General features: G+C 43.8%; 1 protein-coding gene and 1 non-coding gene across 3 annotated transcripts; both read right to left on the reverse strand.

Annotated features, from left to right (window-relative positions):
- Nucleotides 1-1582: 1582 nt before the first annotated feature.
- LOC106348085 (protein trichome birefringence-like 14) lies at nt 1583-3707 on the reverse strand. 2 transcript variants are annotated; one of them, XM_048781938.1, is made up of 4 exons: nt 3496-3707; nt 3074-3311; nt 2776-2976; nt 1583-2638 (listed from the first exon to the last, which is right to left on the reverse strand). In XM_048781938.1, the coding sequence occupies exons 2-4, from the start codon at nt 3226-3228 to the stop codon at nt 1768-1770; spliced, it is 1227 nt and encodes a 408-aa protein (XP_048637895.1). In that variant the 5' UTR covers nt 3229-3311; nt 3496-3707; the 3' UTR covers nt 1583-1767. The 2 variants fall into 2 exon arrangements, with proteins under 2 accessions (XP_048637895.1, XP_013643194.2); XM_013787740.3 differs by having other exon boundaries at nt 2776-2971; nt 3072-3311.
- Nucleotides 3708-6646: 2939 nt separating this feature from the next.
- On the reverse strand, nt 6647-6753 carry LOC125576049. Its single transcript, XR_007314583.1, has one exon. It is a non-coding gene; the product is annotated as a small nucleolar RNA R71 (small nucleolar RNA).
- Nucleotides 6754-18121: the final 11368 nt, after the last annotated feature.

An 18121-nucleotide genomic window follows, 5' to 3' on the forward strand; every position in this document is an offset into this window, starting at 1 on the left:
TTTTCGCCCTTGTCATCTCCTCATGCGTATTCTGCAACATAGGTAACATACATATTGCCGCACGTTTCGGATGTGTCTTATATTCTTGTGGTACATCCTTACCTCCGCAAAACCAATCCAAGACTCTGTTAAATCCTAGTGGCGGCTTCTCAGAGAGTTTCAAGGCATCCTTACCAAACCTAATAACCGCAGCTATGTCACCCATGAGCATGTCTTCCTTCATGTACTTGTCCTCAAGGTAATTCCTTTTCTTGTTGAGGCAGCGCTGGTGCTTCTTCTGCCATGCGACCTCCGGATCATACGGACTGACCAAATAGTACTTCTCGTTTAAAACTCCACCGGAGGAAGAAGACCCCTCTTCAGCTTCAGGTCTAATCTGATACGATGGCGTCACCTCCACGCTTTCTTCGCGTTTGCGTTCGAGTAAACGGGAATCGACTAAGAACGTTTCAAACTCCTCTTTTAGAGACGTGTGGTCGCGTAGAATCACGTCTAGTTGTTCAACCAGAATCTCGATATCGCCGGGAAACGCTAACGCACCAATAAACGCTCTGTACGCACTCTCGCCTAGGGCTTCGATTTTCTTCAAGAACCCTACCGTGCGTCCCACGTCTGATTGCATGTTCTCTTTCTTCTCGTTGTTTCTTATTACAGGAGAATCAAAACTCGACTTAAGCTGATGGAACTCGTCGAGTAAACCTTTGTGACCACGGAGAATCGAAAGAAGACGGTTTTTGAGACTGATGTAGGTTCCACTACCAGATCGATAACACTCGATCGCACAGCAGAATCGATTGAACATGCATGTTTCATCATTGGCCTGTTTCAGTTTCTTCATGAACTCGAAGATTCCTTGAGTCTCTTCATCCGAATAATCAGTCGGAGATTGATAGAACAAGTCTCTTGACGGTCTTCCCTGACTCCTCGTACTTGGACGTGGTCTCTTCTTGCTGTTTCTCATGATTGTTGTTTTGTTGCGTTCTTGTAGCGTGAGCGGCTTTGAGTTTACGATGAGTGAACGAATGAAGAGGTGGTAACAAGTGATGTACTTATACTAGTGTAGGGCTTTTTGCTTATTTCCTTTTTTTTTGTTTCTGCATTTATCCTAATACTACCTGAGTTACGTTTATTATATAGTTCCTAATCTTCTTTGCGTTTACATATTTCCTTTTTCCGTTAGAATTTTCCATAAAGTTGAATAATTTCTTGATTTGTGGGACCATCTAATTTGGACTAACTATGTATAAGATTAAGAAAACTATGAAAAGCGAAAAAGGAAACTAATTTGGACTAACTATGTAAGATTAAGGAAACTATGAAAAGCAAAAAAGGAAACTAATTTGGTCTAACTAATTACGTCTATTACGTTAGCCCTCGTAAGTTGGGTTTCACTGAGACCAACCGAAGTTTTAGTTTCGATTACGGTTAGTTTGGTTCGATTTCAGTTAAAAATTTGGTTAGTTTGATTCGAATTTTTGGTTAATTCGATTAGTTCAATTTGATTTTAATAAATCTGCCGAATTGAACTGAACTAACTAAAATTTCAAAACCGCAGGACTAATACAAGTATACAACAGTCGAGTGCAGAACTATCAAACGTGATTCATCCTCAACCGCAGCAAACGCTGCCTGTAACACTATTTGTATGACAAACTGTAGCCTTTGTTTTTTTCTCCTAAAAAGAATGTAAAAAAAAACAAAAATTTCTATAACAGAGCCAAATACATTGAACTACACTTTGTGTGTAATGAATGGTGTTGGAGTACTTTAAATCTGAGCTATGAATAGTTCATTCCAAGTATCAGGTATCCCAGGTAAGCACCAATGCAAGCAATCGTTGACAATCGGAGGAGTGGACGTCACGTTACTAACCTTTTTAGGTTTTCTTGGTTTGAGTTTAGACCCTGAGATATGAGCTTCATCTCTCAGCTCAGAGAGTGCAGTTATGTCAAGAATCTTGATCCTTGTCCCATTCACAGCACTCTCCACCGTCTTATCAACCGATCCATCAGCATCCCCTGTGATCTCGCTTCCTCTAGACAAAGGAACCGTGTTGTTACAGTTCCCACCTGTGTTCCAATCTCCGTTTCTAAAATGCCTCGGAGATATCGTCCTAAAGAAAGCTTTTAACTGCGGATGCAACGGAAGCTGTGCGTCTAGCCACTTCGCAACGCTGCGTATTGTGAAATCTTTAGCCTCTTTGATGTCCTTGAGAAACTCTCCTTCGACTTGTGTGCCGTTCACGTGCATCACCCAGTGGTTTCCTTCGATCTTGCCTCTGTTCCAGTGGTGACCTGTGTTTAGAACCAATACGTCGAAACGGTGGAGATAGTTTCTCATGAACGCTGGTGGACGGTCTAGATGCATTGCAGTAAGACGAGGTGGATCAGTGTTGTTCATGGGTACTAAATCTGATAAACTAGCTGACCAATAGTATAAGATGGTTGTGTTTGTGGTGGGGAACCGATAAGCCCAACCATCAGGACGAATAGCTCCTTTGGGTTTCACCAAACCGTACTCCCATCCCACGTTTTGAACCTCTGGGCTATCTTCACCACCAGTGGCCATACACATGAGAGACTGAAACTGTTGCCGTCCCAACGAGTCTCCTATAAATGCTATCGTCTTATTCTGCATTCTAGAAAAGAAAAGAAAACGCTGCAGTAAACGTTTAAGAACTTGCTCCACTACACCCAATCTATATACATTACATTAAGAAGAAGGCCATGTGAATGAATCACTCAGTGAAGAAGTTGGAGAAAAATCTTTGCATACCTTTTCAAGAAGGTGAATCTATCAAAGTGTGGCATGTTGCAACCTTGCGGTTGCCACCTGTAACCCTCAAATGAGAAATCTGGCCTGCCCATTACTCTACAGGACCACATGGTTGACAACCACTGTTTGCATTCAAAACCAGAATACAATGGTCGGTTCTTGTGTTTAACCCATTTCCCCTTTGCAAAGTTACAAACTGCACAACAAAGAAAAAAACAAAATGTAATAAGTTGAGTTCTAAAAGTCTGGATTTTTATCTTACTGGATTAGAGAAGACATAAATGAGAATAGTATACCTGAAGAAGAAGAAGCTGTGAACTGACGTTTAACATCAAAGAGAGAAGTATGAAGCGGGTTATCCTCGGAGACGAGGAGGGTAATCACCAAAAGGATGAGGGTGACCAAGGCAAGTGATACACTGCCTCTGAGTATGTAACTTTTACCACCAAGCATCTTAGTAGATTGAATGCGAGAGATAACATTAACAAAGATAGGTCCTTTGCTCTGTTGTTGAAGTTCAAGGTCCTTGAAGGGACCTGTGATTGAATCATTCCAAAAGCAAAACAAAACAAAAAAGGTTTAATCTTTTTGAGAATTGATCAAATGGGTTCTCATATCCAAGTCTCTAATTCTGACGGTTGAGATGGTAAAGGTAAAAACAACAAAAGCTCGAGCTCGTGAATTTCCGAATTTTAGGCGAGAAGATGATAGAAGCTTTACCGGATAAACGGGTTGATGATCGGATCTTCCAGTGAAGTCTGTAGATCTGGAGAGAGTGCAATTTACGAATCCACCTCTGAGTGATTAGTGGAGACTGGATCACTCACATGTTCGGCAATAAACAATTATCCTTTTGTACGATTGATGTGTTTGTTTTGCCTTTTTTAACTATTTTGGGAGCAATTAAGATTTGGTTATTTTTATTAGGAAAATATGACATAGCTTCAGTCAAACTGGATTTTCTTTACACGAGAAAAAGACAGTAAAGTTTTACACACTAATTCTCTCTCCTAACAACAATAGAAACCTCCGTCTTACTCCGACGCCGGATTAGACGGTGTCGGAGGCGTCTCTCCTAGCCTCTAGTCCTCGTCTTTGTTTGCTCTCTGCTTCTGGTTCCTCTCCTCCGTCCGAGATGCAAGGGGCTCTGGTTTCTTACGACATCACTTCTCCAGCGATCTGCTCATGAGGTTTCGTTCGGTTGTGGAGTTCGTCAGTCTTTGGAGTCTCGGCGAGGCGTGTAAGGTTGGTCAGTTCAGGGAGTCGGTTTTTAAGGTTTGAGGTTTGTCAGATCTCGTTTTCCTTTTGTAGATCTCTGGTGTTCCTCTCCGTTAGGCGGCACGTGAATCTGTTGAAGATGTTTCTCTCACCGGCCTCGGTGTGTTATAGCTCTATCCATTGTTTGAAGGACCAGTGTAGGAGGTGAGGTGGTGGCACGTGAGAAGTTCTGTCTCTTGGTGTCTTTCGACGGAGTCTCATCCCGCCGGTATCGTTCCAGCTTATTCCCTTTGCTGCTGCCTGCTGTCTTTCAATCCTGAGTGTCGTAGTTCTAGGTCTTGTTGTCTTTGTTGTTGGTTTCGGTGTTGTTGTTGTTATTTTTGTCTGTGTTAGTGGCTTGTCTTTGTGGTATTTGTGTTGGTTGGTTGTTGTTGTTAGTTCTCAGTTGGTGTACTGTCATAGCTTGGTCCTTAAAAATTTTCCTTAGTGTGTTGGTGGGTTTCTTGAATCCGTGATATCTTGCATATTTACATTGTTTTATCCATTTATTCATGTGCATTTTCATCATATAGATTAGGATTTAGCCATGTCTAGGTTGCATTTTGCATACATATGTCTCTATCAGGTATTTGAGTACCACATGGAGTTTCTGGAGACATTTGGGTGCATTTGGAGCTCAAAAGGAGGTGATTAGAGTGGTCTTTGGACGAGCACTGCCTGGAGCGACGGCATGAGGTCGCTGTGCACCACATCCTGGAGCGACTCATCCAGAGCGACTGCACAAGGTCGCTCGCGTTTTCACGTCCGGAGACACGCATTTCGACCTCGGAGCGACCTTCCAGAGCGACGTGCTGAAGTCGCTCCCGAAGCTCGGAGCGACCATACCAGAGCGACAGGGAGAAGTCGCTCGCGTGTTCATCACCCGGAGACGCGAGAACAAGCCCGGAGCGACCTCTCACAGCGACACAGCGAGGTCGCTCCCGAAGCCTGGAGCGACTTGTCGGAGCGACGGGCTGAGGTCGCTGCGTGTTCTATTTCTGCTCGAACTTGTGATTTCTCAAGGGCATTTTGGTCATTTCATTATGCACGTTTTTATTTTCTAAACCTATGTTTTATTACTCTGTAAGCCACCAGGAGGAGATCATCTTTGTTCTTAGAAAAATCCACCAAAAACCTTTGGAAAGTCATCTCTTTGAATCAATTGATCAGTTTACTATTGAAATTCTGTGTTCTTATTTATTTTCTGTGTTTCTCTACATGATTAATCTGAAATCTACCATGGGTTTAAGAGGAATCATGGAGATTAGTGAGTAATCACCTTTTGAATTCATGGGTTAGGGAGATTAAGGGTGATTAGGTTAGAACTAGGATGTTTTAGTGTAGATCATTCATATTTCCTTGCTAGTAGAGTGAACATAAAGCATCTTCTGAGTTGGCCACTCAGTTGTTGATCCTTAGGCATTTCTCCCCCGAAAGGTGTTCGCTGAAATGCCCGAGACAACTCTCCTAGGATTTTAGCATACTTTGCCAAAGACATTTGTTGTTAAAGATGCTAAGATAGCTAATAGACTTGTTAGTAATGATTGCTTTCATATATTCAACCAAAGACATTTGATGCTTGAATTGTGTTAAGTAAATGAACATTCATCTAGACATAGAGTTTGTTTAGGTTTGGGTCTAAGCTTAAGGTTAATAGATTGATTGATCGTTTGCCATCTTTAGTTCGAAACTTGATCACCCGAGGTCTAATCCCTATATCCATGAGTTCTCTTTTCCAATAGTTAAGAAAGTATCGTTTAGTTATTCCTGTTAATCAGTCATAGTTTAAAAACCCATCTAAATCATTGGTTGCACTTAGATTAAGTGATTACTTGCATTCTCGGTGCTTTGATATCTCTCAGAACTGGTTCGACAATCTTTTATACTACAACATTTGTCTTAGGAGCCTTGAAAACTCCTAACATCAAATTGGCGCCGTTGCCAAATTCTGAGTAGATTTGAACATTGAGATTTAGTCAATTGCTTGAGACTAAGTCATTTTTATTTTATTTTGTTACTGACTCTTCTTCACCTCCCTTTAATCTACAGGTGTATGAACTTGAGGAGCAGAGGTCCATCAAACCTAGTTCCAAGAGCAGCAGACATCAGAGCTTTAGAGAGAGAGTGTGCTAGAAAGAGAAGAGAAGAAGAACATCAGAGACTGAACACTGACATGGGAGACGTTCATCAAGAAGATGCAGGCGTCAATGGCGCTAACAACAATGGTCCACCTAACCAACAGCGAGCAGCTCGCCCCATTGGCACTTACGACCGTCCCAACATTCATGGTCATAGATTGGGAATCCGAGCACCCGCCGTGGCAGCCAACAACTTTGAGATCAAGTCAGGACTCCTCAACGTGATTGAGAACAACAAGTATCATGGCTTGGCTCTAGAGGATCCATTTGATCACTTGGACAGGTTCGACAGCTACTGTGGGTTGTCAAAAACCAATGGTGTGTCCGAAGATGCCTTAAAGCTCAAGCTATTCCCTTTCTCTTTGGGGGATAAGGCACGTCAGTGGGAGAAGTCTCTACCCAGCGACTCCGTTACCACTTGGGATGACTGCAAGAAAGCATTCTTGGAGAAGTTCTTCTCTACTTCAAGAACTGCTAAGCTGAGAAACGAGATCTCCAGCTTTCAACAGAAGGGCTTGGAAGGTTTCAGTGAAGCCTGGGAGAGATTCAAGGGCTACCAAGCTCAATGCCCACACCATGGTTTCTCTAAGGAGAGCTTGCTGAGCACATTCTACCGTGGTGCTCTCCCTAAGTACAGAGCCAGACTGGATACAGCTAGTAATGGGTTCTTCTTGGGGAGAACTGAGGAGGATGCAGAGGAGCTGGTTGACAACATGGTTAAGAGTGATGCAGTCTACAGTGGAGACCACGACAGAAGCAGTAGAACTGAGGATAAGCAAACGAGGAAGAAATTGAAAGCTCTACAGGATAAGATAGACATCCTCCTTGCTGATAAAGCTACCCAAGAGCAGCTGCACTTTGTCGGCAACCCAAGCCAAGAGACACCAGTTGTTGTCCATGAAGTTGAGGGTTTGGAAGGTCAGGAAGAGCTGTGTTTCATCAACAACAATGGTAGCTGGTACAAGAAAGAACCCAACTTTCAGTACAACAACTACCAACAGAAGTCCTATTCCAACAACCAGCAGAGTGGTTATCAGCCTCGGAACAATCAGCAAGGCAGCTATCAACCTCAGCAGAACCCTCCTCCTGGTTTCAACAACAAGGGCAACCATTCTTCCCAACAACAATCTAATCCCTCTACCTCCACTCCTCAAGTCAGCAGCACTGATGCTCTACTGAAACAAATCCTGGAGTCTCAAACAAGAAGTGAGAAGCATGTTGGCTATGAGTTGAAGAATCTTCACTCAAAGATTGATGGGAGCTACAATGAGCTCAACAACAAGTTCAGAGCTTTGGAGAACCAGTTTGCTGCCATGAACACTCAACAAAATCGCCAACAAGGTTCTCTACCTGGTAAATCTGAGCAAAACCCCAAGGAAACCATGAAAGCTATCACTCTCAGGAGTGGTAAGGAGTTACCTCAGAGAACTCTCACCAAGGATGCTGAGAAACAAAGTGAGGGGGTTGCCATCACCATAGATGATGAAGTGGTGATTGTTGATGAGAAGATCAATGACGAGATCTTGGAAAAGATAGTGGAAGCAAAAGGAAAAGGAAAGGTTGGAGAAGAGAAGAAAACAGTTAAAGATGGTGAAGTCGTCACTCCTGCAAGTGAAAACTCTTTTGTTCCTCCTGCCTATGAACCCAAGCTTCCATTCCCAGGTCGATTCAAGAGGCAGCTGCTAGAGAAGTACAAAGCTTTGTTTGACAAGCAAATGAGTGAAGTCCAAGTCACAATGCCCATTATAGATGCTTTCATGCTGATCCCTCAATACAGCAAGTTCCTCAAAGATGCTGTAGCTGCAAAGAAGAAAGAGATGGAGGGCATGGTGATTCTCACTCATGAGTGCAGTGCTATCATTCAGAGGCTGGTCATTCCAAAGAAGCTAGAAGATCCTGGATGCTTCACATTACCTTGCGCTCTTGGGCCTATGGTATTTGATAGATGTCTCTGCGATTTGGGAGCTAGTGTCAGCTTGATGCCCCTATCTGTTGCTAAGAAGCTGGGTTTCACTCAGTACAAGAAGTGTAGACTTTCTCTGGTATTGGCTGATCGTTCAGTGAAGTACCCTGTGGGTATCTTAGAGGACCTCCCAGTGATGGTTGGAAATTATGAGATCCCTACAGACTTTGTGGTGCTTGAAATGGGTGAAGAAGCTCAAGATCCTTTAATCCTTGGAAGACCTTTCTTAGCCACAGCAGGAGCTATTGTTAATGTGAAAGAAGGCAAGATTGATCTCCATCTGGGTAAAGGGCACGTTCTGCATTTCGACATCAAGGAAGTAATGAGGAGGCCAACAGTTCAAGGACAAGTGTTCTACATCGAAGAGATGGATGCCCTTGCTGATGAACTCCTTGAAGAGTTGTCACTAGAGGACCCTCTACAGCATGCTTTAACTGTAGAGAAAGAGGCTGAGGTGATTGAGAACCTGGAGAGTACTGCCTATGGGATGATGCTGGATTCGCACCAGGCGTTTTTCAGTAAGAACCAGTACGAGGAGCTTCCACAGATGTTTCACCAACAAGTCTCAATCACTCAACAAGAGGACAACCAGCAGGATGACTGGAGTGAACTTAAGGCACCTAAAGTGGAGCTTAAACCTCTCCCCCATGGTGTAAGGTATGCATTCCTTGGTCCTAATGAAACTTACCCTGTCATTGTGAGTAGTGAACTTACTGAAAATGAGCTATCTGAACTTTTGAAAACACTTAAAAGATTTAGAAAGGCAATAGGTTACTCACTAGATGACATCAAGGGGATATCACCCTCTTTGTGCATGCATAGGATACATCTTGAGGATGAATCAATGACTTCTATCGAGCATCAAAGAAGGTTAAATCCTAACCTGAAGGATGTTGTAAAGAAAGAGATTCTTAAACTCCTAGATGCTGGTGTTATTTACCCTATCTCAGATTCTAAATGGGTATCACCTGTGCATGTTGTACCAAAGAAAGGTGGTATCACTGTGATCAAGAATGACAAGGATGAATTGATACCAACAAGAACCATCACAGGTCATAGAATGTGCATTGATTACCGAAAACTAAACTCTGCATCTAGAAAGGATCATTTTCCACTACCATTTATTGATCAGATGCTTGAGAGACTTGCAAATCACCCATTCTATTGTTTCCTTGATGGATACTCAGGATTTTTCCAAATCCCCATACATCCCAATGATCAAGAGAAAACGACATTCACATGTCCCTATGGCACCTTTGCATATCGAAGGATGCCATTTGGTCTATGTAATGCTCCAGCTACCTTTCAAAGGTGCATGATGTCAATTTTCTCTGATCTGATTGAGGATGTTGTGGAGGTATTCATGGATGATTTCTCTGTCTACGGATCTTCGTTTTCTGCTTGTTTGTCAAATTTGTGCAGGGTCCTACTGAGATGTGAAGATACCAACCTTGTGCTGAATTGGGAGAAGTGTCACTTCATGGTCAAAGAAGGGATTGTGCTAGGACACAAGATTTCAGAGAAGGGGATTGAGGTGGATAAAGCCAAGATCGATGTTATGGTTGGTCTGCCTCCACCAAAGACAGTGAAAGACATCCGGAGTTTTCTTGGTCATGCTGGATTCTACAGGAGGTTCATCAAGGAATTCTCCATGATCACTAGACCTTTGACCAGGCTGCTGTGCAAGGAAGCTACCTTCAGTTTTGATGTGGAATGTCTACAAGCTTTCAAGAAGCTGAAAGGCGAACTCGTTAGTGCCCCAATTGTCCAGCCACCTGATTGGGATCTCCCTTTTGAGATCATGTGTGACGCCAGTGACTATGCTGTGGGAGCTGTTCTGGGGCAGAAGAAAAATGGCAAAACCCATGTGATCTACTATGCCAGCCAAACCCTCAATGATGCTCAAATGAGGTATGCCACAACAGAGAAGGAGATGCTGGCAATTGTTTTTGCCTTTGAGAAGTTCAGGAGCTACTTGGTTGGGTCTAAAGTCATTGTCTACACAGATCATGCTGCCTTGAGACACCTTCTGGCCAAGAAAGATGCAAAACCCATGCTTTTGAGGTGGATCCTTTTGCTCCAAGAGTTTGATATGGAGATCAAGGACAAACCTGGAGTTGAGAATGGAGTAGCTGATCATTTGTCCAGGTTGAGGATAGAGTCTGGTGTCCCTATTGACGAAGGACTTCCTGAAGAGCAGATCATGGCTATCGAAGCAGTGATAGCAGTTTGTGAGACTGGTAGGAAGCTGGAAGAGGTCAAAGCAACAGAAGAGAAAGAACCTTGGTATGCTGATTTGGTTAACTACCTAGCCACAGGAAGAGAGCCTTTGAATCTTGTAGGCTATGCCAAGAAGAAGTTCTACAAGGATGTGAAAAGATATTACTGGGACGAGCCCTACCTCTACATTCTCTGCAAAGATCAGCTTTATAGGAGAGTGGTTGCAAATGAGGAGATTGATGGGATCCTTGCACAGTGTCATGGATCATCCTATGGAGGACACTTTGCCACCTTCAAGACAGTTGCAAAAGTATTACAAGCTGGATTCTGGTGGCCACACATGTTCAAGGATACACAAGCCTTTGTTTCAAAATGTGATTCTTGCCAAAGAAGAGGAAACATCACCAAGAGGAATGAGATGCCTCAAAATCCAATCCTTGAAGTTGAAGTGTTTGATGTCTGGGGTATTGACTTCATGGGACCATTTCCATCATCTTTTGGCAACAAATATATCCTTGTGGCTGTTGATTATGTCTCCAAATGGGTGGAAGCCATTGCAAGCCCCACCAATGATGCTAGAGTTGTAATCAAGATGTTCAAGAGCATCATCTTCCCAAGGTTTGGAGTCCCAAGAGTTGTAATCAGTGACGGAGGTTCCCACTTCATTAACAAACTGCTTGAGGGACTTCTCAAGAAGAACGGTGTGAAGCACAAGGTGGCAACTCCTTATCATCCCCAAACAAGTGGCCAAGTTGAGATTTCTAACAGGGAGATCAAATCTATTCTGGAGAAGATTGTGGGGATTACAAGGAAGGATTGGTCCAATAAGCTTGACGATGCACTTTGGGCTTATAGGACAGCGTACAAGACACCACTGGGCACCACACCTTTCAACCTAGTGTATGGGAAAGCTTGCCATCTGCCAGTGGAGCTTGAGTACAAGGCACTATGGGCAATAAAGTTGCTGAACTTTGACATCAAGAGTGCCAAGGAGAAAAGGCTCTTTCAGCTACACGAGCTTGATGAGATAAGAATGGATGCTTTTGAGAACTCAAGAATCTACAAGGAGAAGACTAAGGCTTTCCATGACAAGAACATCCTGAAGAGAGAGTTTAAAGAAGGAGACCAAGTTCTTCTCTACAACTCTAGGCTGAAGTTGTTTCCAGGAAAGCTTAAGTCAAGGTGGTCCGGTCCTTTCAAGGTCAAGGAGGTTAGACCATATGGAGCAATAGTTTTGTGGAGCACTGATGGAAGAGACTTCACAGTCAATGGACAAAGGGTTAAGCTCTACATGGCTACTGCACCAGAGGAAGATGGGGTTTCAACTCCACTGTCTGATCCTACCCCGGCCTAATCTAAAAGGAGGCAAAGTCAAGCTCGGGACTTTAAACAAGCTCACTTGGGAGGAAGTCCCATGCGTATCCTTGTATATATTGCATTGGTATTTTCATTTTTCATCTTTTTGCATAAAAAAAAAAAAGAGGAGAGAAGTTGTGTGCAGGTACTGATCGGTTCAGTTTTGAGCAGGAGTCGTGCGTGGGAGCGAGGTCTCACAGCGACACCTCGAGGTCGCTCCAGCTGGGAGCGAGGTTTCGAGAGCGACACCACAAGGTCGCTCGTGTTTTCGTCGTCGGATCGAGAAAAAATCGCCTCAGAGCGAGGTCTCGGAGCGAGGTCGAAGGGTCGCTCCAGCTGGGAGCGACGTTATGGGAGCGACACCTCGGAGTCGCTCGCGTTTTCGACGAAACGGAGCTCAAAAACTGACGCGGAGCGACGTCCTAGAGCGACACCTTCAAGTCGCTCCAGCTCAGAGCGAGCTTTCCGGAGCGACACTCCAAGGTCGCTCGCGATTTCGTCGACTCGCGACGCGAGGAAACGACGCGGGAGCGACCTCTCCCAGCGACACCCTCACGTCGCTCCCGACCCGGTCCAGGTAAGTTTCCTAACTCTAAACCCCGGTTTGATTCAAGTAAACCGACCCTAGACCACCCTAAACCGAACCGGACGACCCTAAACCTACCCCAACCCTGCGACTCCAACTCTATCCCCCTCCCCTCCTCTCACAAACTCACAAACTCTCTCAAACTCATCCACACCAAAATCCCCAAAACTTTCTCAATTCTCACCCAAATCAACTACTTCTTGTTTCTAAATCCAAGTTTTCGCCCCTGTAGTCTATTCCTCACCACCCATTCACCATTTCCTTTCATCCAGAGCAATGTATTGAGTTTTTAAATTCAAATTCGTAGGTCCATGAACCCTAGAATTTGAAAGTCGAAATTTGGTCCTCTTCTTGCTAGATTGTGGTGAAATAGACTAGGGAAAGCTTATCTATCATGTTGGGTTGTTGAATTAACTGTAAAATTGAGTTTAATTTGCACTTTGGCAAAATTAGGGTTCATGGATTTGGGGGTTTTTCGAATTTGACCTTAATTGGGTGTGTTTGCGGGTGCACTAGATGCGTTAAGATGTTACATTGTTGCATTGTGTTGAACTTGAGTTTAAACTGAAAAATTCATTTGTTAAGTTCATTCTTGCAAAATGTTCGCTTGCAAAGTCTTCTTTTTCTTCACTTCCATCTACTTATCCCTTTCCAAGTTTGTAACTTTTCAGGTGAAAATGGTTAAGAAGACAAAGGGCAGGTTGGAAGCTGAGAGGCAAGAAGCCGAAAGTCAAGAGTTTGCACTAAGAGGAAAAGCTTTAACCAGCGAGCCAACTGGCTCAAGGACGCAGAGGACTGTGCGACAGCAGACGTTGGCTGCAAGGAAATCGAAAGAACACGAGAAGAGGGCAGGGAAAAGTGTAGCAGTTCCCACCCATGAGGAAGGTGAAACTGAGAGTGATGATGAGCCAGCACCTACGAAGAAAGCCAAGATGTCAAAGGGCAAAGGGGTTGCTGTTGATCGAGACAGGGCAAAAACTCCATCTGTAGAAGACCTGTATGATCACTTGAAGAATGGGGTCACTTGGGCTCCAACCAGGTTCGCCGACCTCGATTTGCTGAAGGAGTTGGGCCTAGAATCTGATATTGAGGCGATGCTGGGACATTTGAAGATGCCAAAACTCCTCACCATGGCTTATCCTTTCTACAAGGATGTCACTTGTCAGTTCCTATCCTCTCTTGTGGTCACTTACCACGACACAGCGCATGTGAGGCAAGGATGGAGAAAAATCAGCTTCAAGGTCAATGGAAGAGAGTACAACATGAACTTCAAAGACATTGGGAGGGTCATGGGGTTCCAAGACCTAGAAGACCACTCCCTTCCCAAGTGTGAGAACCTTCCCACAGAGCTTTGGAAGTTGATCACTGGAAACAGACACTCCACAGGGGCTGACAAGAACTCACACATCCGACACCCGTCTGTACGATACCTCCACAGATTGCTAGTCCATGCTTTCTACCCACGGAAGCAAGCTGGTACGGTTACTGAGGAAGACATGCGACTGCTCTGCCCGGCTATCCGTCCCTACACTCAACCTGGAGTGTTACCCCTTCCCAGCACTGATATCTATGCTACATTTGGGATGGTCAGTTTCTTCGTGGGCCGTCTCGAACACTACAGAGACTGGGCGTGGTACACCACTGATTCGCGCCCAAAGATGGGGATAGGCGGAATGATCACACCACTGCTCCAATTTCTGAATGTTCCCTTGGGAAAGGACGCAGCGGGGCCCAGGTTCATTAATGGCACCTACTTGAGGATAGCCACCTATTTCAGTGGAATGTATGGGAACGACTACGTCTACCACTACTACTTGCAGGGCAAGCCAGTCGAGGTGGTTCTTCCAAACCGGAGTCTCACAAGTTTAGAGATACCTGGAGCTGTCAGCTTCAACATTCCCCAGGAGTACTTTCTCGGAGAACACGGACCTCTCGATCCAATTCAAGCAGCTCCATCAAAGAGAAGGAGTGTCCCTACGCAACCTGACTCGCCTGTTGCAGACACCTCTGAGCATATCTATGGACCTCCGCGCTACTACTTCAAGCCCCATGACGGAGTCCTTCCTCCTGGAGCTCTCCGTGATGCTCATGACCACATTGGTCGTCTCCAGAGGTGGAACAAAGCTCAGGACAGAACGATAGAAAAGCTGAAGGATAAGTGCAAGGCACTCAGCAAGACTGTGAAGAAGCAGGCAAAGACTTCAGCAAAGTTCATGAAGAAAGTAGCTGATGTTTTAACTAGGGGAGGAATAGCTGGATGTAGCTCAGCCGATTTCGCTTTCGCGAACACCTCAAACCCCCAGCCCCCACCCCCGCCTGATGCTCTTGGTTTCCCCCTCACTGCTGCGCAGCTTCAGCGTAAGTGGAGGAATCCACCCACTCAACCTTCCACTTCCGGCAACAAATCCCCATCCCTCGCTTCTTCAGACAGTGAGGATGAGATTGACGAGGTCGAGAGCCAGCCATGGTATGGAGGCTCCGGTACAGCATCCGGTGGTTACTACACCACCTTCCCTCCTGACGACGACGATGCTGGGGCATCTGCCCCTACCTACTATCCATAGGAGGTACTTTTCTCACTCCCTTGTATATACCATTTCATTTTTGCATATTAGTTTTCTTCTCGGTATCTCCTTCTTTCTTTGACAACACAGAGACTGTGTAACTCAAGTTTGGGGGAGGTACCAAGCATTTGATCATGTTTGCTTTGATTGTGTTTCATTTGAGTCATGCATAGCACGCCTATTTGCATAAAAAAAAAGATTTTTCATTTAGTTTGCATCATTTGCACCATTAGGAGAGTCTAGAGCATATAGGTTGCATTCACTTGCATTGGGAGCAATGATTTTAAATGCCTTGTAAAGAACACTACGTTGCACCATTGAGTAGCCACGCACCTCTCAGAAAGACTTGTATGTTGCGAGCCTTGAAAACTCTTCTTGAAACTTATTGATTGCTGAAACTCAGTCTTTGAAGCCAACTACAACCTTATTTGAAATGAATGAACTTAATGCTTCTTGCTTAGGGTCCCTTGTGTACTGAGTCATGGCTATACACACTTGAGTTGTCACATCTTTTATGCCAATCTTTTTGACACACTCTAGTGGTAGACCACTCCCAAAACCTTTCCTTCCTTTTAAGCTTTCATTGTTTGATGAGTGAGGCCTTCTTCGGAAAGTCTTACATGCGCATAATGTTGAGAGTATCGGGAACGACAATGCTTGATCTACATTTTTGCTAGATTGCACTGTATTGTCTAGCTATAGGTGGGAGGGTGAGTGTTGTGATCATGATTTGGGAGAAATGAAAAATAAAAAGGATAGACTCTTTGTGCTTAAGTGAATTGATTTTCTGGGATAAGTAGAGAACCTCTAGCTCTAGTTTTGAAAAGTCTTGGCCCCCAACCTAAAAAAAAAAAAAAAAAAAAAAAATAATATAAAAAAGGAAAAGAAATCGAAAAAAAAAAAAAGAAAGAAAAGGGGGCTAGCAAAGTTGTTGGGAGCTAAGAAATGTTTTGAGGTTGTAGAAAAAAATCCCTTGTAGATTTCAAAAAGAAAGAGTTAAAGTTCTTATGATCTTTTGGTGAGAGATGTGAGTTGGGTTTGACATTTGGGAATGATTGTGTAATTGTATGTTTGGGAAAAGGGTAGAACAATGGAGATTGAGCATTGTATGCATGAGTTGGTCCATTTCTTAGATATATTATGTGCAATGTTAAGGCTACTTGTTTTGAGAGTAAACCACCTTAAAGATTATATGTTTTGAACCTCTTGAATCACTTGAATAAAAGCCTTCCCTTACCCAACCAAGTGACTTGGACCAACGGACCATTTGCAAGAATTCACCTGATGTTTTGTGCTTAATGAATGTGAGAGTTGGTTGATTTGAATGTGTGGATGCTTGATGATGAGTGTAGGGACAAAAGGATTTGAGATAGGCCTAGAGAAGCTAGAGTGTAATAAGAGAGTGTGCTAATTATATTTGCTAGTTGTGTTTCTTTTGGCTATGAGCTCCCACCTTCAAACCTCTCTCCTTGCAAGTTCTAGAAAGTTCACTTGAGGACAAGTAAAAGAACAAGTTTGGGGGAGTTGATATCTTGCATATTTACATTGTTTTATCCATTTATTCATGTGCATTTTCATCATATAGATTAGGATTTAGCCATGTCTGGATTGCATTTTGCATACATATGTCTCTATCAGGTATTTGAGTACCACATGGAGTTTCTGGAGACATTTGGGTGCATTTGGAGCTCAAAAGGAGGTGATTAGAGTGGTCTTTGGACGAGCACTGCCTGGAGCGACTTGTCGGAGCGACGGCATGAGGTCGCTGTGCACCACATCCCGGAGCGACTCATCCAGAGCGACTGCAAAAGGTCGCTCGCGTTTTCACGTCCGGAGACACGCATTTCGACCTCGGAGCGACCTTCCAGAGCGACGTGCTGAAGTCGCTCCCGTAGCTCGGAGCGACCATACCAGAGCGACAGGGAGAAGTCGCTCGCGTGTTCATCACCCGGAGACGCGAGAACAAGCCCGGAGCGACCTCTCGCAGCGACACAGCGAGGTCGCTCCCGAAGCCTGGAGCGACTTGTCGGAGCGACGGGCTGAGGTCGCTGCGTGTTCTATTTCTGCTCGAACTTGTGATTTCTCAAGGGCATTTTGGTCATTTCATTATGCACGTTTTTATTTTCTAAACCTATGTTTTATTACTCTGTAAGCCACCAGGAGGAGATCATCTTTGTTCTTAGAAAAAACCACCAAAAACCTTTGGAAAGTCATCTCTTTGAATCAATTGATCAGTTTACTATTGAAATTCTGTGTTCTTATTTATTTTCTGTGTTTCTCTACATGATTAATCTGAAATCCACCATGGGTTTAAGAGGAATCATGGAGATTAGTGAGTAATCACCTTTTGAATTCATGGGTTAGGGAGATTAAGGGTGATTAGGTTAGAACTAGGATGTTTTAGTGTAGATCATTCATATTTCCTTGCTAGTAGAGTGAACATAAAGCATCTTCTGAGTTGGCCACTCAGTTGTTGATCCTTAGGCATTTCTCCCCCGAAAGGTGTTCGCTGAAATGCCCGAGACAACTCTCCTAGGCTTTTAGCATACTTTGCCAAAGACATTTGTTGTTAAAGATGCTAAGATAGCTAATAGACTTGTTAGTAATGATTGCTTTCATATATTCAACCAAAGACATTTGATGCTTGAATTGTGTTAAGTAAATGAACATTCATCTTGACATAGAGTTTGTTTAGGTTTGGGTCTAAGCTTAAGGTTAATAGATTGATTGATCGTTTGCCATCTTTAGTTCGAAACTTGATCACCCGAGGTCTAATCCCTATATCCATGAGTTCTCTTTTCCAATAGTTAAGAAAGTATCGTTTAGTTATTCCTGTTAATCAGTCATAGTTTAAAAACCCATCTAAATCATTGGTTGCACTTAGATTAAGTGATTACTTGCATTCTCGGTGCTTTGATATCTCTCAGAACTGGTTCGACAATCTTTTATACTACAACATTTGTCTTAGGAGCCTTGAAAACTCCTAACATCAATCCGTTAGTGGTGGTAGTGTTAAAGCATGGTGAGAGTTGGATTAGCAGAGGTTATTCGTAGAGTGGTGGGTGCAGTGATTGCTTTTTCGGTTCTCAGGCAGTGGTTATGGAGGGTCCGTATGGTAAGGCCTCGTCTTAGTTGAGTTTATGTCTTGGCTTCTATCTATGAGTAAGTGGGCGCGATGTGCGTCGCACCATTATCTGAAGGCAATGTGGACCGTGTAGCGGTTCTTCCTGTCGTGTCATGAAGTCACAGGGTTTGAGTTCTT

Source organism: Brassica napus, chromosome A6 (genome assembly GCF_020379485.1).
Source record: "Brassica napus cultivar Da-Ae chromosome A6, Da-Ae, whole genome shotgun sequence".
In the NCBI taxonomy this organism is placed as follows: Eukaryota; Viridiplantae; Streptophyta; class Magnoliopsida; order Brassicales; family Brassicaceae; genus Brassica; species Brassica napus.

Excerpts from the sequence above, each read along its gene's own strand:
- LOC106348085 (XM_048781938.1), bottom strand. The coding sequence starts at position 3,228 with ATGCTTGGTGGTAAAAGTTACATACTCAGAGGCAGTGTATCACTTGCC. Across the intron at positions 2,977-3,073 it reads TTCACAGCTTCTTCTTCTTC|TGCAGTTTGTAACTTTGCAA; the intron begins AGGTATACTATT and ends TTTTCTTTGTTG. Across the intron at positions 2,639-2,775 it reads AGATTCACCTTCTTGAAAAG|AATGCAGAATAAGACGATAG; the intron begins GTATGCAAAGAT and ends TTTCTTTTCTAG.